The sequence below is a fragment of the Megascapheus bottae genome, chromosome 1 (genome assembly GCF_031878675.1).
Source record: "Megascapheus bottae isolate mThoBot1 chromosome 1, mThoBot2.hap1, whole genome shotgun sequence".
In the NCBI taxonomy this organism is placed as follows: domain Eukaryota; kingdom Metazoa; phylum Chordata; class Mammalia; order Rodentia; family Geomyidae; genus Megascapheus; species Megascapheus bottae.
This window is the reverse complement of record NC_143509.1, coordinates 27,660,790-27,676,435: the sequence shown is the minus strand read 5'-3', so window position 1 is coordinate 27,676,435 and position 15,646 is coordinate 27,660,790. Positions and strand designations below refer to the sequence as shown.

The 15,646-nt window shown below is 55.4% G+C and overlaps 2 protein-coding genes across 2 annotated transcripts; one reads left to right on the top strand and one right to left on the bottom strand.

The window, feature by feature from the left end:
• Nucleotides 1-600: 600 nt before the first annotated feature.
• On the top strand, nt 601-3,097 carry Crb3 (crumbs cell polarity complex component 3). The gene is made up of 4 exons (XM_090339975.1): nt 601-677; nt 1,721-1,788; nt 2,108-2,251; nt 2,612-3,097. The coding sequence occupies exons 1-4, from the start codon at nt 602-604 to the stop codon at nt 2,681-2,683; spliced, it is 360 nt and encodes a 119-aa protein (XP_090196101.1). The 5' UTR covers nt 601; the 3' UTR covers nt 2,684-3,097.
• A 30-nt stretch (nt 3,098-3,127) lies between these two features.
• On the bottom strand, nt 3,128-14,730 carry Dennd1c (DENN domain containing 1C). Its single transcript, XM_090339971.1, has 21 exons — nt 14,679-14,730; nt 13,515-13,579; nt 13,380-13,423; nt 13,214-13,263; nt 12,574-12,693; nt 12,402-12,471; nt 12,201-12,281; nt 11,904-11,957; nt 11,678-11,788; nt 10,184-10,284; nt 10,007-10,052; nt 9,782-9,883; nt 9,560-9,685; nt 8,660-8,764; nt 6,576-6,666; nt 6,443-6,483; nt 6,218-6,289; nt 4,378-4,422; nt 4,195-4,305; nt 3,762-4,049; nt 3,128-3,670 (listed from the first exon to the last, which is right to left on the bottom strand). The coding sequence occupies exons 1-21, from the start codon at nt 14,693-14,695 to the stop codon at nt 3,128-3,130; spliced, it is 2,283 nt and encodes a 760-aa protein (XP_090196097.1). The 5' UTR covers nt 14,696-14,730.
• Between the last annotated feature and the right edge of the window lie 916 nt (nt 14,731-15,646).

The following is a 15,646-nucleotide window of genomic DNA, read 5'->3' as shown; positions in this document are numbered from 1 at the left end:
GGTTCCCGCGGTCCCGGGCCGGGCGCTCCGGCCCCGCCCCCCCTTGCCACCTGCGCGCCTGCGCAGAGGCGCGTCCCGTTACAGGTGCGCGGCCCGCGGCCCCGCCCCCGGCCCCGCCCCCTCGGAGGCTCAGGTGCACCGGCCGGAAGTGCGCTCCCCTCCCAGGTGAGTGACTAAATTTTCCGGGTCACGTGAGCGGGTGGGGCTGGTGGTGGGGTTCGGAACCCACTGCGGACCGGACGGACCAGGGGGTTCGAGCGAGCGATCGGCCGGGACCCTGCGCGCGCGATCCGAGGCGCCAGGTCGGGAGGTAGGAGGCGCAGCCCGGCCGCCCGCTCCGCGCCCCGCCCGGCCGCCCCCGAGCGCTCCGCGTCCCGGAGCCCAGGAACGCGGCCGGCGAGTTAATCTTTAATCTCGGCCCCCGGGGCGGCGGGGGAGGGAACGGGGCCGGGTCCCGCCCGCGCCCCACACCCGCGCCTCTCCGCCTCTCCTCCCCCAGGTGCCGGACCGCGGGCGCCCCCGGCCCGGGATGCGGTAGACGCGGCCAGCCCGAGAAGCCGGGTCCCCGGGTCCCCGGCGCCACCCACCTGCCGTCCAGCCTATGGCGACCCTGCGGCTGCTTCTGGCGGTCGGCCTGTGGCTGCTGCCGGCCCGCCGGGGCCGAGCCTGGGGGCAAAGTAGGTACCCGCCCGGGGCTGGGGAGATTCCAGGGCGCGAGCGCGCGCCCTCCCGCTCTCTTTCCCTCTCCCCCCTCTCTCCCCTCTTCCTTTCTTTTCCTCCCTCTTCTCTCCTCTCCTTTCAAGATCTCTCTCTCCTCCTCTCCCTTTCTCTTCCTCCCTCCTCTTCCTCTCTCCCACTTTTCAGATCTCTCTCCTTTTTCTGCCCCTCTCCCTCTCTCCCTTCCTCCTCTCTTCCTCCTCTTCTTCTTTCCAGATCTCTTTCTCTTCCTCTCTCTGTCTCTGTCTGTCTGTCTGTCTGTCTGTCTGTCTCTCTCTCTCTCTCTCTCTCTCTCTCTCTCTCTCTCTCTCTCTCTCTCTCTCTCTCTCTCTCTCTCTCTCTCTCTCTCTCTCTCGGAGGGAGGTGGGGCCTGGAAGTTGCCGGGCATTGCCTGGGAGGCAGCCAGAGTCCCTGGAGAGTGAATTTTCAGCGACAGCTCGGGTTGGTCTGGTAGAATTCCTGAGTTCTTGGCGTGGAATTTGTGGGCTGGGTTTCGGGGAGGGAGGTGTGTGTGTGTGTTCTGGGGTGTACCTGATGAGACTCTTCAGAGTTGGAGGCCTGCCTGGAGCAGGCATTCCTGGGTTGACGGGACCTCGAGCCCAGCCGGTCCTCCAGCCACCTTGTCCTTCAGTTATTCAATTGCAGTTTCGGGAACCTGGGGGAGGGGTGACTCAGACACTCCGGGGAACTCTGGACCCGCCCTGGCCCTTCAGGGCGCTGAGCTCTGAGTAGTGGTTGTGTGGGGGTGGGGGTGGGGGTCCTAGTCTTCAGGACACCTGTCTCTTCCAGTAGCCCCAACTCCACAGCCGGTTTGCACCCTGCTGGGCTTTCTGAGTAGGAGGTGACCAGAGAGGAATCCTCAGGGCTGGGGGGGAGGGGAGGACTCCTGGAATCTCTGTGCTAAGGGCCTGGCAAGTGGGGCTTACTCTGGGAAGGTGCGGATGGCTCTAGGGGCCCAGGAGGCTAGCTGGGGGTTGATTTGTCCTCTCTTCCTCTTCCACAGTCACACCTATACCTACAAATGACACCAGCAGCTCTGTCCCCACTGACCCCAGTTCCAATGGAGGCCTGGTGAGTTGCAGGGGGGTGGGGGACTGGGTAGGAAGAAGGCAGCTTATTCAGGGGCTCTATGAGCAGTTGGGAGAGGGGGGAGGGGGGATTTCCATCACCCAGCAAGCTGCAGATGTAGTATGGGTGGGGTACAGGTAGTGTGTATGTGAATCCCAGACACGGAGCCCCCCACATAGATTAGGAACCCCCATGGGGGAGGCCACCCAAAGTGTATGTGTGGGTGTTGGGGGGGCTCATATTTCAGAGCTGCGGGTGTGACCGGATGGGGTTGATAAGTGTCCTAAGGTTCAAGTGGCTGACACCTGCCCCTGTCCCGCAGTCTCAAGAGGCCATCACTGCCATTATCGTGGTCTTCTCTCTCCTGGGTGCCCTGCTCCTGGTTGTGTTACTGGTCTTGGTGGTTCGGAAACTTAGAGAGAAGAGACAGACGGAGGGCACCTACCGGCCCAGCAGTGAAGAGCAGGTGGGTGCCCGCGCGCCACCGGCCCCGAACCTCAAGTTGCCTCCAGAGGAGAGGCTCATCTGACCCAGCGAGGCCCCGGCACTAGACGCCATCACCCAGAAACTGCCCTGCCATCTGTGCCCTCTGGCACACCGCAGCTGCCACCTGCCGCGCGTGCACGAGCCCCCAATGGCTCAGGAGAACTTGGGGGGACCTGGTTGCTGTCGCCTGGCGGGCTCTCCAGCATGCTCCGCTGCCTCGGCCTAACTCTGCATGCAGCTGGGGGGGGGGCCTGGGCTGCGTCCCCGCTTACCTCATGGTCTGTGGATTCTGTGGCTGCTCCACACTCAAGCCCACCAAACCCCTTATCCTTTCTTTCAGTTCTCCCACGCAGCGGAGGCCCGAGCCCCACAGGACTCCAAGGAGCCAGTGCGGGGCTGTCTGCCCATCTAGGGCCCTTCCCCCCCCTGGTCCCCAGCTCCCTTCCTTGCTATGTGATCTCGGGGGGAAGGCAGCACCCACTCTGAGCAATCAGACTCAACCCATGCTTAAGACTAGAAGGGAAGATGGCGCTTCAAAGACTCTGCCTTTGAGGGCGAGGGAAGGGGTGGCTGCTCACTTTTTATATATTTATATGAAATCGGTAGCGAGATGTAATAAAGTTCTGTCTTTTTTGAGCCAGTGGGAACCTTAGGTGAGATGAAGCAAAGATGGATTGTGAGGTTGTCAAGATATCTGGGAGGACTTCCTGGAAGAAAGGGGGCTTGGAGCTAGGTAGAGGGAGGTGGGTGGGAGGCCACAGAGAAAATCTCAGATAAACTCACCAGGTAAAACTAGCTTTGGGTTTTTGTGGCTTTATTAAGAGATGGGGTGGGGGTGTCTTATGACCACTGATTCTTAATTTTCAAAACACTTCTTAAGCTCAGCAATTCGGGTCTGCCTCCTGGTCTGGGGTTCTGACTTCTTGTTGGTGGGACAGGAAGAGGAATTAGGGGTCCTGGGTTCCTCAGGGCCTAGTGAGCACTGCAGAGGCTGAATTCTGGGGTTCTCTAGAAAACTGAGATCTGAAGAACCAAGAGATTGGGATCTCCAGATAGCACTAGAGTTTAGCTTTGTGAGGGCTGGAAATGGAGGACTTTCAGGAGGGCTGGGCTGGGTAGGTGTTGCAGGATGCAAAGAATGAGGGTTCCCTTGGGTGCCAGGGTCCTCGGAGAAGTGCCGGATGAGAGGCTCAGTGAGCGGAGAACATTCTGGCCCTGCAGAAGCTGTGGAGGGCTGGGCTGGAGTGGCGATGTGTTGGTTGTTCTCCGAGGACACCTGGGAGCTCGTGCCATCCAGAGTCAGGGGGTTGGGCAGAGATGACAGGTCCTCGGGTAGGGACAGGGGCTGGGAGTCTGGCTGTCCCTCTTCCTCAGATGGCCATTTTCCGGGCAGGCTGGGCTTGGGTGAGGCAGGGAAGAGGAAGTGGTGGCTGTTTAGATGAGGCGGGTGATTGGGGGGCAGCCTGGGGTAGGAGGGGGGGGCCTCTCACCAGGCTGAAGCAACTGTCTGAATTCCCTCGGTGCCAACAGGGTAAACTTTGGCTCGGCCTCAGGCTGCCTGCCATCTTGGTTTCTACACTCAGACTGCCGAAAATCTCACTTAGCAAATCAAGTTCTTCTCCAGACCCCAAAAAACTGCTATCCACAGTTTCTTCCATCCAGGGGCCTTGGGGGTTCTCAAGGCCCAGAGGAGACATCCTGGGTGGAGGAAGGCCCATCTCCAGGGTTCTGGAAGGTTCATCTGCCATCTGGGAACCACTGGGGTGTAGAGGCAAGCTCTGCAAGACAGGTGTAGGGAGGTGTGAGGTTGGGAGGTGCCGGGACTTTGTGAAGGAGGGTTTGCAGATGCCAGGGTGAGGAGAAGCAAGGTATTTCTCTGCAGAGTGGGGGTTGGGTTTGGGAAAAGAGAGGACTCATCCTTACTTGTCTGAAGTGCCGGATGACAGGCAGGCGGTGCTTCGGCAGATAGTCAGAGCGGCTGGGGAGATGTGGGGTTCTCAGGGAACCCCCCCTCTGCAGGCCAGAATCTCCATCCTAGGAAGTGAACACTTGGGCTGGAGGCCACCTCTTTTACCTCCTTTTGAAGGTGATGGCTGTTCCACTTACCTTGTACATCAGCAGGGTTTGAACTCCCTTCAAGCCGCTCTTGGCCTGTGGGACAGCAGAGAGGGAATTAGGGCCTGTTGGTGGTTGGACAATGGGCACTTGAGATCAACTGTATTCTGGGACAGCTGTCATTTGTCTTGTGTCCCCCAAATATACTTACTACTCCCCCAACTCCATCTAAGAACCCAGTGCCACTTTTTTTTAAGGGGGGAGGGTCATGGGGCTTGAACTCAGGGCGCTGTCCCCGAGCTATTTTTGTTGTTTGTTTTGCTCAAGGCTAGTGCTCTATCACTTTGAGCCACAGCTCCATGGACTTTCCTGCCCCAGGCTGGCTTTGAACAATGATCCTCAGATCTCAGCATCCTGAGTAGCTGGGATTACAGGCGTGCGCCTCTGGCACTGGGCCAGTGCTATCTTCTGCCCCTTTGACGAAATGCCAAAGAAGCATTATGGAGGAAAGGGCCCCGTATAAAATGAGGAGTGGTGAAAACCTTGTAAAAGTGCGTCATCGGCTCATACTCAAGGAAGAACAACATCAAATGGAAAGGGTGTGTGTGTGTGTGTGTGTGTGTGTGTGTGTGTGAGAGAGAGAGAGAGAGTCAAGACTGGGACTTGAATTCAGGGATCTTGCATTCTTGCTTGGTTGGTGCTTTACCACTTAAACCACATCACCATTTCTGGCTTTTGTTGGTTAACAACATATTGGCCACGAACCTCAATTCCCAGATCTCAGTCTCCTGAGTAGGCAGTGTCACAGGAATGAGGCACCCATACACAGCTCAAATGAACTTTTTTTTTCCAGTTGTGGGGCTTGAACTCAGGGCCTAGGTACAGTCCCTGAGCTTTTTGTTCAAGGCTAGAGCATCATAACTCCACTTCTGCTTTTCTGGAGGTTAATTAGAAATAAGAATTTCATGCACTTGGGGGCCAGGAGTGTAGCCTAATTGGTAAAGTACTTGCCTGGCATGTATGAAGCCCTGGGTTTGTTTCCTGGATACCACATACACAGAAAAAGCTGGAAGTGGTACTGTGGCTCAAGTGGCAAAGCACTAACCTTGGGCAAAAGTGTCCAAGGACAGTGCCCAGGCCCTGAGTTCAAGTCCCAGGATGACCCTCCCCCCCAAAAAAAAAAGTTTCACAGACTTTCCTGCCTGAGCTAGCTTTGAACTGAGATCTTCAGATCTCAGCTTCTTGGGTAGTTAGGACGGGCATGAGCACCAGCACTTGGTTACAAGTGAACCATTTTGAGCTGCAGGAAGGCCAAGAAATGCTCGGGCACAACCTACAAAGGGGATGTAGCATCTGGGAGAGAAAAGATACTGTGGATGAGTTTTGGCTGTCAATTTTTTTTTGTTTCTTGGCAGTATAAGGTTTGAACTCAGCGGTTCACTCTTGCTAGGCAGGCACTCTTGCCAGCTTAGTTATGCCTTTAGCCCTTTCATTATTGCTTTCATTATTTGTTTTCAAGTGGTTTTGTTTTTTTGCCACCACGTGTGAACCACCACGTCAACCTGTTCATTACATTCGAGTTTCCCCACTCCAACCCCCTCCTTTTTTTTAACACCCAAGCTGGTCTCAAACTATGCTCTTTCCAGGCTCTTCTTCCTGATAACTGGAATTACAGGTGTATACCACGGTACCTGGCTTGGCTGTTAAATTTTAAATGGGTAATGATGAATCTGGCCCTGGTACATGGATAATAAACAGTGTAATTGTTGAAAACCGCTGGCACAGTTCTCTTAGAAATGTGTGTCCTTGCCATGTCTGCTGGCACCCAAATGTCCTATGTCCCCTCCCCCTTGCCACCCCAGCAGGCCTGGCCTGTCCATCCCAGCCTCACCGATCGGTACATGTTCCTGACGGCTGGTTGGGTTCTGGACCTCACAGAATGCAGGAGAGCACCGCCACCTTTCTGAGGAGGGAAACAGCAAAGGGCAGAGGCTTGGCATCTAAGTTGGACCCCAGGCTGTGTGTCACTGGATAGGTGATTCTCCCTCTTGGAGGCCCAATTCCCTCACCTCCATAGAGGAGTAGAGCCTTGTAGTGGAGAAGATTTATTTATTACCTTCAGGTTGTCTGCCCAGATCTGGTAGGAGCGCAGGGTACCTGAGATGAGATGAGAGCAAGGGGATCAACCCGGGTGCCAATGGGACGGGGTGGGAGGTGGTGAGGGGGTGGGGACCAGGATTGGGACTCACCTGAGGAAGCCCCACAGCAGGTGATCTCCTGTTCAAATTGGTCTGAGAAGCCCTGTCCTGTGTTGAGCTTCTCTAGTCTGGCTTCGATGAACTGCCGGACCACAGGAAGGTCATCAGACAATACAGGGCCTGGGCTTGATGCCCCCTCGATACACAGATGGGATCCCTGGCCCCTCCAGAGGCCCCATCCCAAGGACCCAGGAAACTGGAAACCTTAGGAACCCCAGATCCTATTCTCTTCCTGTCTTGACCATGTTCCTAACCAGGACCTGTCCCCAGGGATCAGACCCTGCCCCTCATAGGAACTCAGCGCTGAACTCTGCCCTTCTTCCATCCACCTTGTTCCTCCCCATAATCCTAGAATACAAAGTCCCACCTGCAGGAAACTTAGAACCAAGCCTTCCACTGAAAGTCTGGAGTCTCACTTTCCTTCTCTTAGGAATGGAGGAGTCTGGCCACCCATCCCCCATACCCCTAGGATCCAAGCCCTCCTTTTTCCAAAAGGGAGGTATAGTGAGGACTCTCCCCTGCTCAAGTCTCTTATAGACTCACAAGATGACTGCCTAGTTTGGGATTTGAATTTAGGGCCTGGGCACTGTTCCTGAGATTTATTTGCTCAAGGCTGGAGCTCTACCACTTGAACCACTGTTCCACCTTTAGCTTTTGGTTGGTGAAATGGAGATGAAAGTTTCACAGACTTTGCTGCCGAGGCTGGCTTTGAACTGTGATCCTCAAATCTCAGCCTCTTGAGTGGCTAAGATTACAAGCCTGAGCCAATGGTGCACCACTATGTCACTTATTTATTTATTTGGTCAGTTGTGGGGCTTGAACTCTGGTCCTGAGTGCTGTCCATGAGCTTTTCAGCTAAAGGCTAGCTCTCTACCACTTGAGCCACAATGCCACTTACAGTTTTTTGGTTGTTAATTGGACATAAGAGTCTCACAGACTTTTGTGCCTGGGTTGACTTTGAACTGTGCTCCTCAGATCTCAGCCTCCTGAGTAGCTAGGATTACAGGTGTGAGCCACTGGTGTCCAGCTTGTCACTTCTTTTTTTGCCAGTCCTGGGGCTTGAACTCAGGGCATGGGCACTGTTCTTGAGCTTTTGCAAGGCTAGTGCTCTGCCCCCTGAGCTATAGAACTACTTCTGGCTTTTTCTATGTATGTGGTACTGAGGAATTGAACCCAGGGCTTCATGCATGCTCTGCAAGCACTGTACCATTAGGCCACACTTCTGGCCTGCTAAGACACTTTTATCTCTCAAAAAAAAAACTATGAGTCAGCCAGGTGCCGCTGGCTCAAGCCTGTAAGCCTGTAATCCTAGCTACTCAGGAAGCTAAGATCTGAGGATTGCAGTTGGAATCCAGCCTGGAGGAGGAAAGTCCGAGAGACTCTTATCTCCCATTAACTAGTAAAAAGCCAGAAATGGAGCTGTGGCTCAAGTGGTAGAACACCAGCTTTTTTCTTCCTTTTTTGCTAGTTCTGGGGCTGGAACTCAGGGCCTGAGCACTGTCGTTGGGCTTGCGCCCTACCACTTGAGCCACAGCACCACTTCTGGCTTTTTCTGTGTAGGTGGTACTGAGGAATTGAACCTAGGGCTTCATGCATGCTAGCAAGCACTCTACCACTAGGCCAGGCTCCTGGTCCTAGAGCGCCAGCTTTGAGCAAAAAAATCTCAGGCACGTGCTCAGGCTCTGAGTTCAAGCCCCAGGACCAGCACAAAACAAATCCAGCAGTGGAGGTTTTGCAACTCTAGGGTACCAGATCCCAACACAGCAGTTCCAGTATTGCCCTCAAAAATCTCCCAAATTAGCCCGAGGTCTACCTCCAGGGACTCAGGCATAGGTCCTAGCCCCGCCCAGCACACACCACGCCCGCCATCGCCACGCCCACACTGGCCCAACAGCTTCCTGGCTGAGCCCTTCAGCCCCGGCCTCCACCAACGCCCCGTAGGGTAAGCCACCTGCACTGACCACGCCTCCTTAAAGCCCCGCCTCCAGGAACCTGACACTCCACCCTCCGGCCATCCACGAGGGACTCAGAGACCAGCCTCAAGTCTCCGTTTCCCCTTCAGGGCTCTGACTCACCTGTTTGAACAGCTGCAGGTGCACAGCCCGCTGGTGGAAGGCCTGCAAGGGAGCTCCGGGCTTTTGGGCCAAGAAGGCTTCTTCATTGAAGGTTACAGGCTGGCCCTGGGAGAAAGACCAGCATCCTAAACTCCCTGGGGGCCTGTCTGTGTCTGTCTGTCTGTCTGTCTGTCTGTCTGTCTGACACAGACATAGACACACACACACACACACACACACACACACAGCCATCTCCTGTATTCTACTGTAGAGTTCCTGGCCGCTTGCTAGGTACCTGACCCTGGGCAGAGCCTCTTGTGTGTGGGGGGGGGGCGGGACTTGTGATTTGTGATTTCTTGTGATTTTCTGTCTAGGAAGGTGGCTGAGGTTTCTGACCAACGCTAACCCTTGGTTAGCAAGGGGAGAAGCTTGCTTGAGGAAAGCCGAGAGGCCATGAATTTAAATCCCTGTGAAAGTAAACTATAGAAAATGCAAAGCCGGGCACTGGTAGCTACATAGAAGGCTGAGATCTGAGGGTCAAAGTTCGAAGCCAGCCAGGAGAGAAAAGTTGGTGTGAGACTCATTTCCAATTAACTACCAAAGAGCTAGAGCTAGAGGTGTGTGATCCAAGTGGTAGAGAGAGCCCCAGCCTTGAGAGGAAAAAAAGGTAGGGATTGGCACTCAGGCCCTGAGTTCAGGCCCCAGCACACACACACACACACACACACACACACACACACACACACACACACACACACACACACACACACCACTTCTCATCCACCCAGAGGATGCTTTCATGAGGATCCTACTGGGATCCGCTTCCAAAGATGAGCAGAATGTAAAACCCTCCAGGAAACGAAGTATAATTAACATTTTAAAGTACTTCAAGAGCTCAGGAGACCCAGCCTGATTGCTCACCGGGCTGCAGACGAGCGCATCGCGGTAACCCCCGAAGAGCAGGGCCTGGGCTTTGAGGAAGAGACGGGACACCCCTTCCCCAGGGCTCAGTACCACCTTCCTCAGCCTCAACTTCAGCAAAGACACCTGCGGGACCAACGGGTGGGGTGGGGGCGGCATGAGTGGGGCAGGTGCGGGCCTCCGCCCGGGGGAGCAGGCTCGTAGGAGGGGGTTCTCACGGACCACTTCGGGGGGCAGCGCCTGGACGTCGTCAAAGGGCGTCTGCAAGGTGTTGGAATCCACGTTCATCACCACCACGTCTTCCAGGGCTGTGTCTAAAACTCTCTGCGGGGGAGAAGGGGGGGGCAGCCGCTGCTCAGCGCTGGCAGGGGGGCAGGGGGGTACCTGGGGCTTGTGGAGGGAGGGAGATCCCGCCCAGCTCCTGCTAATTGGTAGGCGGGCGCTCACCTGGGCGAGACTGGCGTGCACTCCAATGAGATAGGGCATGGGCGCGCTGCGGATGGAGGGGGCGGGCTGAAGGGTGGGGTGGCGCAGACCCCGCCCCCTGCCAGCCCCCCCTTTCTCCCCACCCTCCCATCCCTCGCCAGCCACCCCTTCCCCTCCCCCCCCGTCCCCGGCTCTCACCTGCAGTAATCCAGCAGGTGCGGGGGCAGCGTGGGGATCAACACGTGCTCCCAGCGCATGGGGTACAGGAGAGCGCACGACGCGTGGACGCAGGATGTGAGCTGGGGACATGTAGGGAGTCGTGGAGTCAGTCCAGACGCTCCACTTCCAGTCCCCTCTGCGCCTCTCAGACCGTGGTTCAGAACAGTTTCCCATCCTCATTCACTCCCCCCCCCCCCTACTCTATCCCGATGAAAGGTTAAACACCTCTGGAGCTTTGAGGAAAATCTGGCTATCGTACACAGCCGCCTCCGGTATCTGTCCGTGCCCCGCTAACCAGCCCCCGACCAAAAATAATTACCTCGGTAGAGAAAGAGTACACAGTTTTTTCTTGTCCTCAGTCCCTACACACACGACACAATGTATCAGCTCTACCTTAGCATTTACAGTGTGTCAGGTCTCACAATAGCCTGAGGATACTTCTTTCTTTCTTTCTTTCCTTTTTCCTCCTTTTTCTTTTTTTAAAATTTTTCTTTCTTTCTTTCTTTTTTATTGTCATGGGGCTTGAACTCTGGGTGCTGTCCCTGAGCTCTTCAGCTCAAGGCTACCGCCCTTTCTGTTTTCTAGAGGTTAACTGGAGATAAGAGTCTCAGGTTCTTTTGATCCTTTGAACCTTGATCCTCAGATCTCAGCCTCCTGCGTAGCTAGGATGACAGGCGTGAGCCACTGCGCCCGGCTTCTCCCTTTTTCTTAGGCATACTGAGAAGAGACCAGGGCTTTGCTATGGGGCTGGTTCCCCTCCCCCCTACTCCTCAAAGGTAAAGTTATTGAGAGGACGGCTTAGTTTTATTTGTTTTTGTTTGTTTTGGGTTTTTTTTTTTTTGCCCATCCTGGCGTTTGAACTCGGCCTGGGCACTGTCCCTAAGATTCTTTTGCTGGAGCCACAGCACCACTTCCAGCTTTTTCTGTGTATGCGGCAGTGAGGAATGGAACCCAGGGCTTCATACAAGCTAGGCAAACACTCTACCCACATTCCCAGCCCGAACAAGAGATCTTTTCAAAGGGTGCCTGTGGGGGTCCCGGAATGAATTCCCCAGGCCTAGCAAGGGAGGGGCTGTGCTGTGCTTCCGAGTGGGTGGAGTCAGAACTCGGCTGATTCAAATTCCTCCCTCTAAGGGGTGGAGCTGAGATTTTCAGCCTGTCCTGGCCACGCCCTCGGGGGTGGAGCCAGCATTAAAACCCCACCCCTTCCCCTCCTGGTGGGCGGGGCTGTGGCTTCGCTCTGGCAGGTTTCCTTCCTCCCCCTAGGGGGCGGGGCCAGACCCGCAGTGGGTGGAGTCTAGGCTCTGTTCTTGCAAAGAGGAGAAGCTACACCGTAGCTGGCTCGAACTCTCCCCGCCTTGGTGTGGAGGGGGGCGCGGGCTAAGCCGGGAGCAGGACTTTGCTCTCTGGTCCTCACCAGCTAGCTAGGCACCACCCCCTCTCCCCCATCCCATCCCGGTGTCACCGCCTCACCGTGCTGAGCTTGCTGGCTGTGAGCAGGACTCTTCTCTCAGCCAGGAGCGCAGCGAACAGACCCAGGATGTTCTCGCCCGTGATGGCCACGACCAGCTCCGTTAGGTTCCTCTAAGGAAACAAGGTGTGTGTCGGGAGGGGGGGCAAGGTGACCAGGAGCTGTCATGCCCTTCTGTGGTAAGAGACCGGTGTCTGTCCCCGGAATTCCCTCTGGGGTCCTCCTTACATTCTCAGGAATAGATGGCAGGCAGTCTGAGTCTGGAGCCACAAAGCAGGAAAGCTGGTGAAGACATTAGTTGGGGGGGGGGTCAGAATCATTGGGGGAAGGGTGTTGGCTTCACTTGGGCGTGCTCAACCTTTGGGGATCCCTAGCCTTGCTCCCCATCCTGCTGTTCCCAAGTGCAGGGGAGCCGTTGCCCTGGGGCCGAGGGGTCAAGTTCACCTGTGTGATCCTGAGGGTTGGAGTTCAACCTCCCCATCCACCTAATGTCTTCCCTGCACCCTAGAGTTTGGGGTTCCTCACCAGCTCCAGTCCCATGGAGTCCCGGGGCCCAGATGGAGGGCTCTGCAGAAGGTTTAGGAGTAGTTCTTCAGCCTGGGAGACCTGGAGGAGGGTGGGATTCTGATTCTAAGGCTGGGTGAGCCAGGGAGGAGTAGAGGGGATCAGGTTTGGAGGGGGCTAGCTGGGGGCTCCCCACAGGAGTGAGAGGAGAGTTGGTCTCACTTGGTCCTGGGCTAGCAGGTCTCCCACTGTGTTCAGTATCTTGTAGAACACCTCAAACCATGGCAGGTGGCTGCAGAGAGAAGAGACAGGGTCTCTGATGTGACCTACGGCCCAGGCCCTGCTCCCATTCCCATCCCAAGATCCTCACCCAAGGCCCTCCACCATCTCAGACCTGAGAATGCAGAGACAGCTCTGGGCCCCAGCCCGCAGTCGGCAGAAACCAAATCTGCGATTGCCAGCCAGGTCGGTGAGGGCAAAGGTGAAGTGCTGGACTGCACGGCTGGGGGGCTCCCTGGAGGAGGGAAAGGCTCTCAGAGACTTGAGGTTCCACACCCCCCCCCCCCACTCCCACTAGCCCTTACCACAGGCTTCTAATATGATGCCCACTGATTGCCCCCTGGGGCACAGTTTCCCGTAGTGTTTTTGGTATCTGAGTCCAGGTATTTTCAAAGGTACTTGATAGTTGGGGTTTCAAGTATGTGGGTCCCTCAAATCCTCACTACCTGAATCCCTGGTATTTAGGGCCTTTGATTCCTAGGCCTTTGGATCTTTGGTTCTGTGGGTATCTGAGTTTGAGTTCACCCAGACCCTAAGCCTTGGGTTCTGAGGATCCAAGTTCTTGGATTCCTGAATTTCTGTTTCCTGGGTCCCTGATTCCCTGGATTCCTGGGTCTTTCCATCCTTGGGTCTCTTTGTGTGTGGGGGTCCCTAGTTGTCAGAGTCTCATTGTCAGGGTTTCTTAGGTCTCCAGGCTTCTGGAGTCATTGACTATATCATCATTGGGGTCCCCAGATCTCTGCTCTCCTCCATACCTTTCCACATCGAAAGGGAAGCAGAACTTGGGTACCATCCGCATGGCATCCTGCAGGGGGTGGGGTGAGAAGTACAGTTGCCCCTTGGGGGTTGTGGGGGGACACTCAGCCCCTTCCCTCTGTGGGACTGTCTGTGTCTGGAGGAACAAGGTGCCCGCCCGAATACCTGGTCCCTGAAGTCTGGGGGGAACTGCCGAAGGATGGGGGGATCTGTAGGTAGAACAGAGTATTCAGACCACCTTTCCCATTACCTATTACCCCCCCACACACACCCCGTGCCTCCCCAGGGCTCCCCCCTCACCATCCTGCAGGGAGACTGGACAAGCCGCTTCGAAGAACCAGTCAAACACAGTGGGGGGATCTCTTCTATGGAATGTGAGCAGAGAGGGTATTTGGGGGTACAGAGGATTGTTTCTGTATATGTGTGTGTGTGTGTGTGTGTGTGTGTGTGTGTGTGCATGTGATTAAGTCTGCTGGAAACAACAGGTTTATCCTGTGATGTTGAAGGGTGGGCCTAGAGTATGAGTGGCAGCCCAGATGTGGGTAAATCATGTTTCCTGGCCCCATTTTTATTCTGGTCCTGGAACTTGAACTCAGGGCCTGGGCACTGTCCCAGAGCTTTTTGTTTCTTTGTTTTTCTTTAGCTTAGCACTCTTCTTGAGCTACAACTCCACATCTGGCTTTTTGCTAGTTAATTGGAGATAAGGGTCCTGCCTGGGCAGGAAAATCTCAGCATCCTGAGTAGCCAGATCTCAGATCTCAGCGTCGTGAGTAGCCAGAATGACACTTATGAGCCGTGGCACTTGGCTCCATTTCTCCCTCTTCTTGCATCCTTGTGTGAGCACTGTTGTTTGTGTGACTCAGTGTCAGATTTCATGGGTTATCAGACATCCTAGATCTTACCAGAGGAAGGCAAACAGGTTGCTCTGGCTTTTTCCTCTCCAATCCCACAACCTTGGTTTCCTCCTCTGCCCCCCACATCGCAGAGTCACAGAGAACACTGGGACTTAGGCTCCAAGAGACAGCCAGCCAGATGCCGGTTCGAAATTAGCTATACACACAATCCTGAACATGTGGTTTCCAGCATCTCATCCTCAATACCCACCAGCGATGCCCGACCCCCCCCACTCCTGCAGACACATGCCTACCCTCACCCTTCGTCATCCATCCTGCTGACATCCCCCCCAAACCACAACTCAGAAAGCCAAGAAGCCCTCCCTGACTGGGGGATGTGCTTCTCTAGTGGCAGTCAACATCCACACACAGCCAGAGCCAGAAAGGGAGGGAAGAAGAGAGGAGGGGAGCTGAGAACAGCCTTGGCCCCATGTTGCTGTCTGCCCCTGTGACACACTGCACCTCCCGAGCCTTCCTCCACCACTCCCTCCCCCTGGCCCAGCTCCCTTCAGCCCCAGAGCAGGCCTGGGAATCTGGCTTCAAAGGTTGAAGGAAAGGGGTCATTTCTTACTCAGCTCTGGAGCCCATGGTCCTTGCAGGGCTGGGCTCTTTCCCAAGGGAGGGGGGGGGGTCCTTGCTCAGGACTGGGCCCTGAGCCGGCTCAGCTTCCTGTGTGGCTGACAGAGGAAGTTTCTCGGGTGACGTCCGGGGACGGATGGAGGCTTCTGCCCCCACCCACTGTGAGAAACCCAGACACCCCTGCTTCCTAGCCTTGTCTGCAATGGCTTAGGTAAAAAGTGGGGTGGGTTCACAGGCCAGATTTTCACCCTCATTCTGCCAGGATGGGCCACAATGCCCCTGCCCCTGGTGTCACACCAGGCTCTTGTCTCTTTTTAGTCTGTGCCTGCAGCTGAGGACTCAAAGTCTGCTGAAAATGCTTCCTCTTTTCAACCTTCTTGGCTTTGATCTTTTCCTGTGGGAGGCAGTACCTTGGAGGACCACTAGAGGGAGCTCAAGGGGAGGGAACCCAGGGGCCTGGAGGGAACTAGGCCCCGACCTCTTGGGGGTCTGTACACACTTAGCCAGGAAGTAGTGGATGCACACATGGATTAAAGAAGCTGGAGCTGGAGGAAGGCAAATCTGAGGGGCCTCATAGGTTATGGCGAGTGAGGGGCAATGCTTGGTCTACTAAAATCTCTGCCCCTTAGCTTAGAACTTTTCATTGCTATATGACCTCTGGAGCTGGGCATGGTACCGCCTGTCTGTGATTCCAGCCCTTAGGAGGTAGAGGCAAGAGGGCCATGAGTTCAATGCAAGCCGGGGTTACAGAGTGAGACTTTGTTTCAAAATACACACACACACAACACCAATCACAAAAATAACTATACAGCCAGTTGCTGGTGGCTCAGTCCTGCAATCCTAACTACTCAAGACGCTGAGATGGAGGGTCAAAGCCAACTGAGGCAGAAAAGTTTGTGAGATGTTTCTCTTCATCCAATTAACCACTAAAAAGCCGGAAGTGGAGCTGTGGCTCAAGTG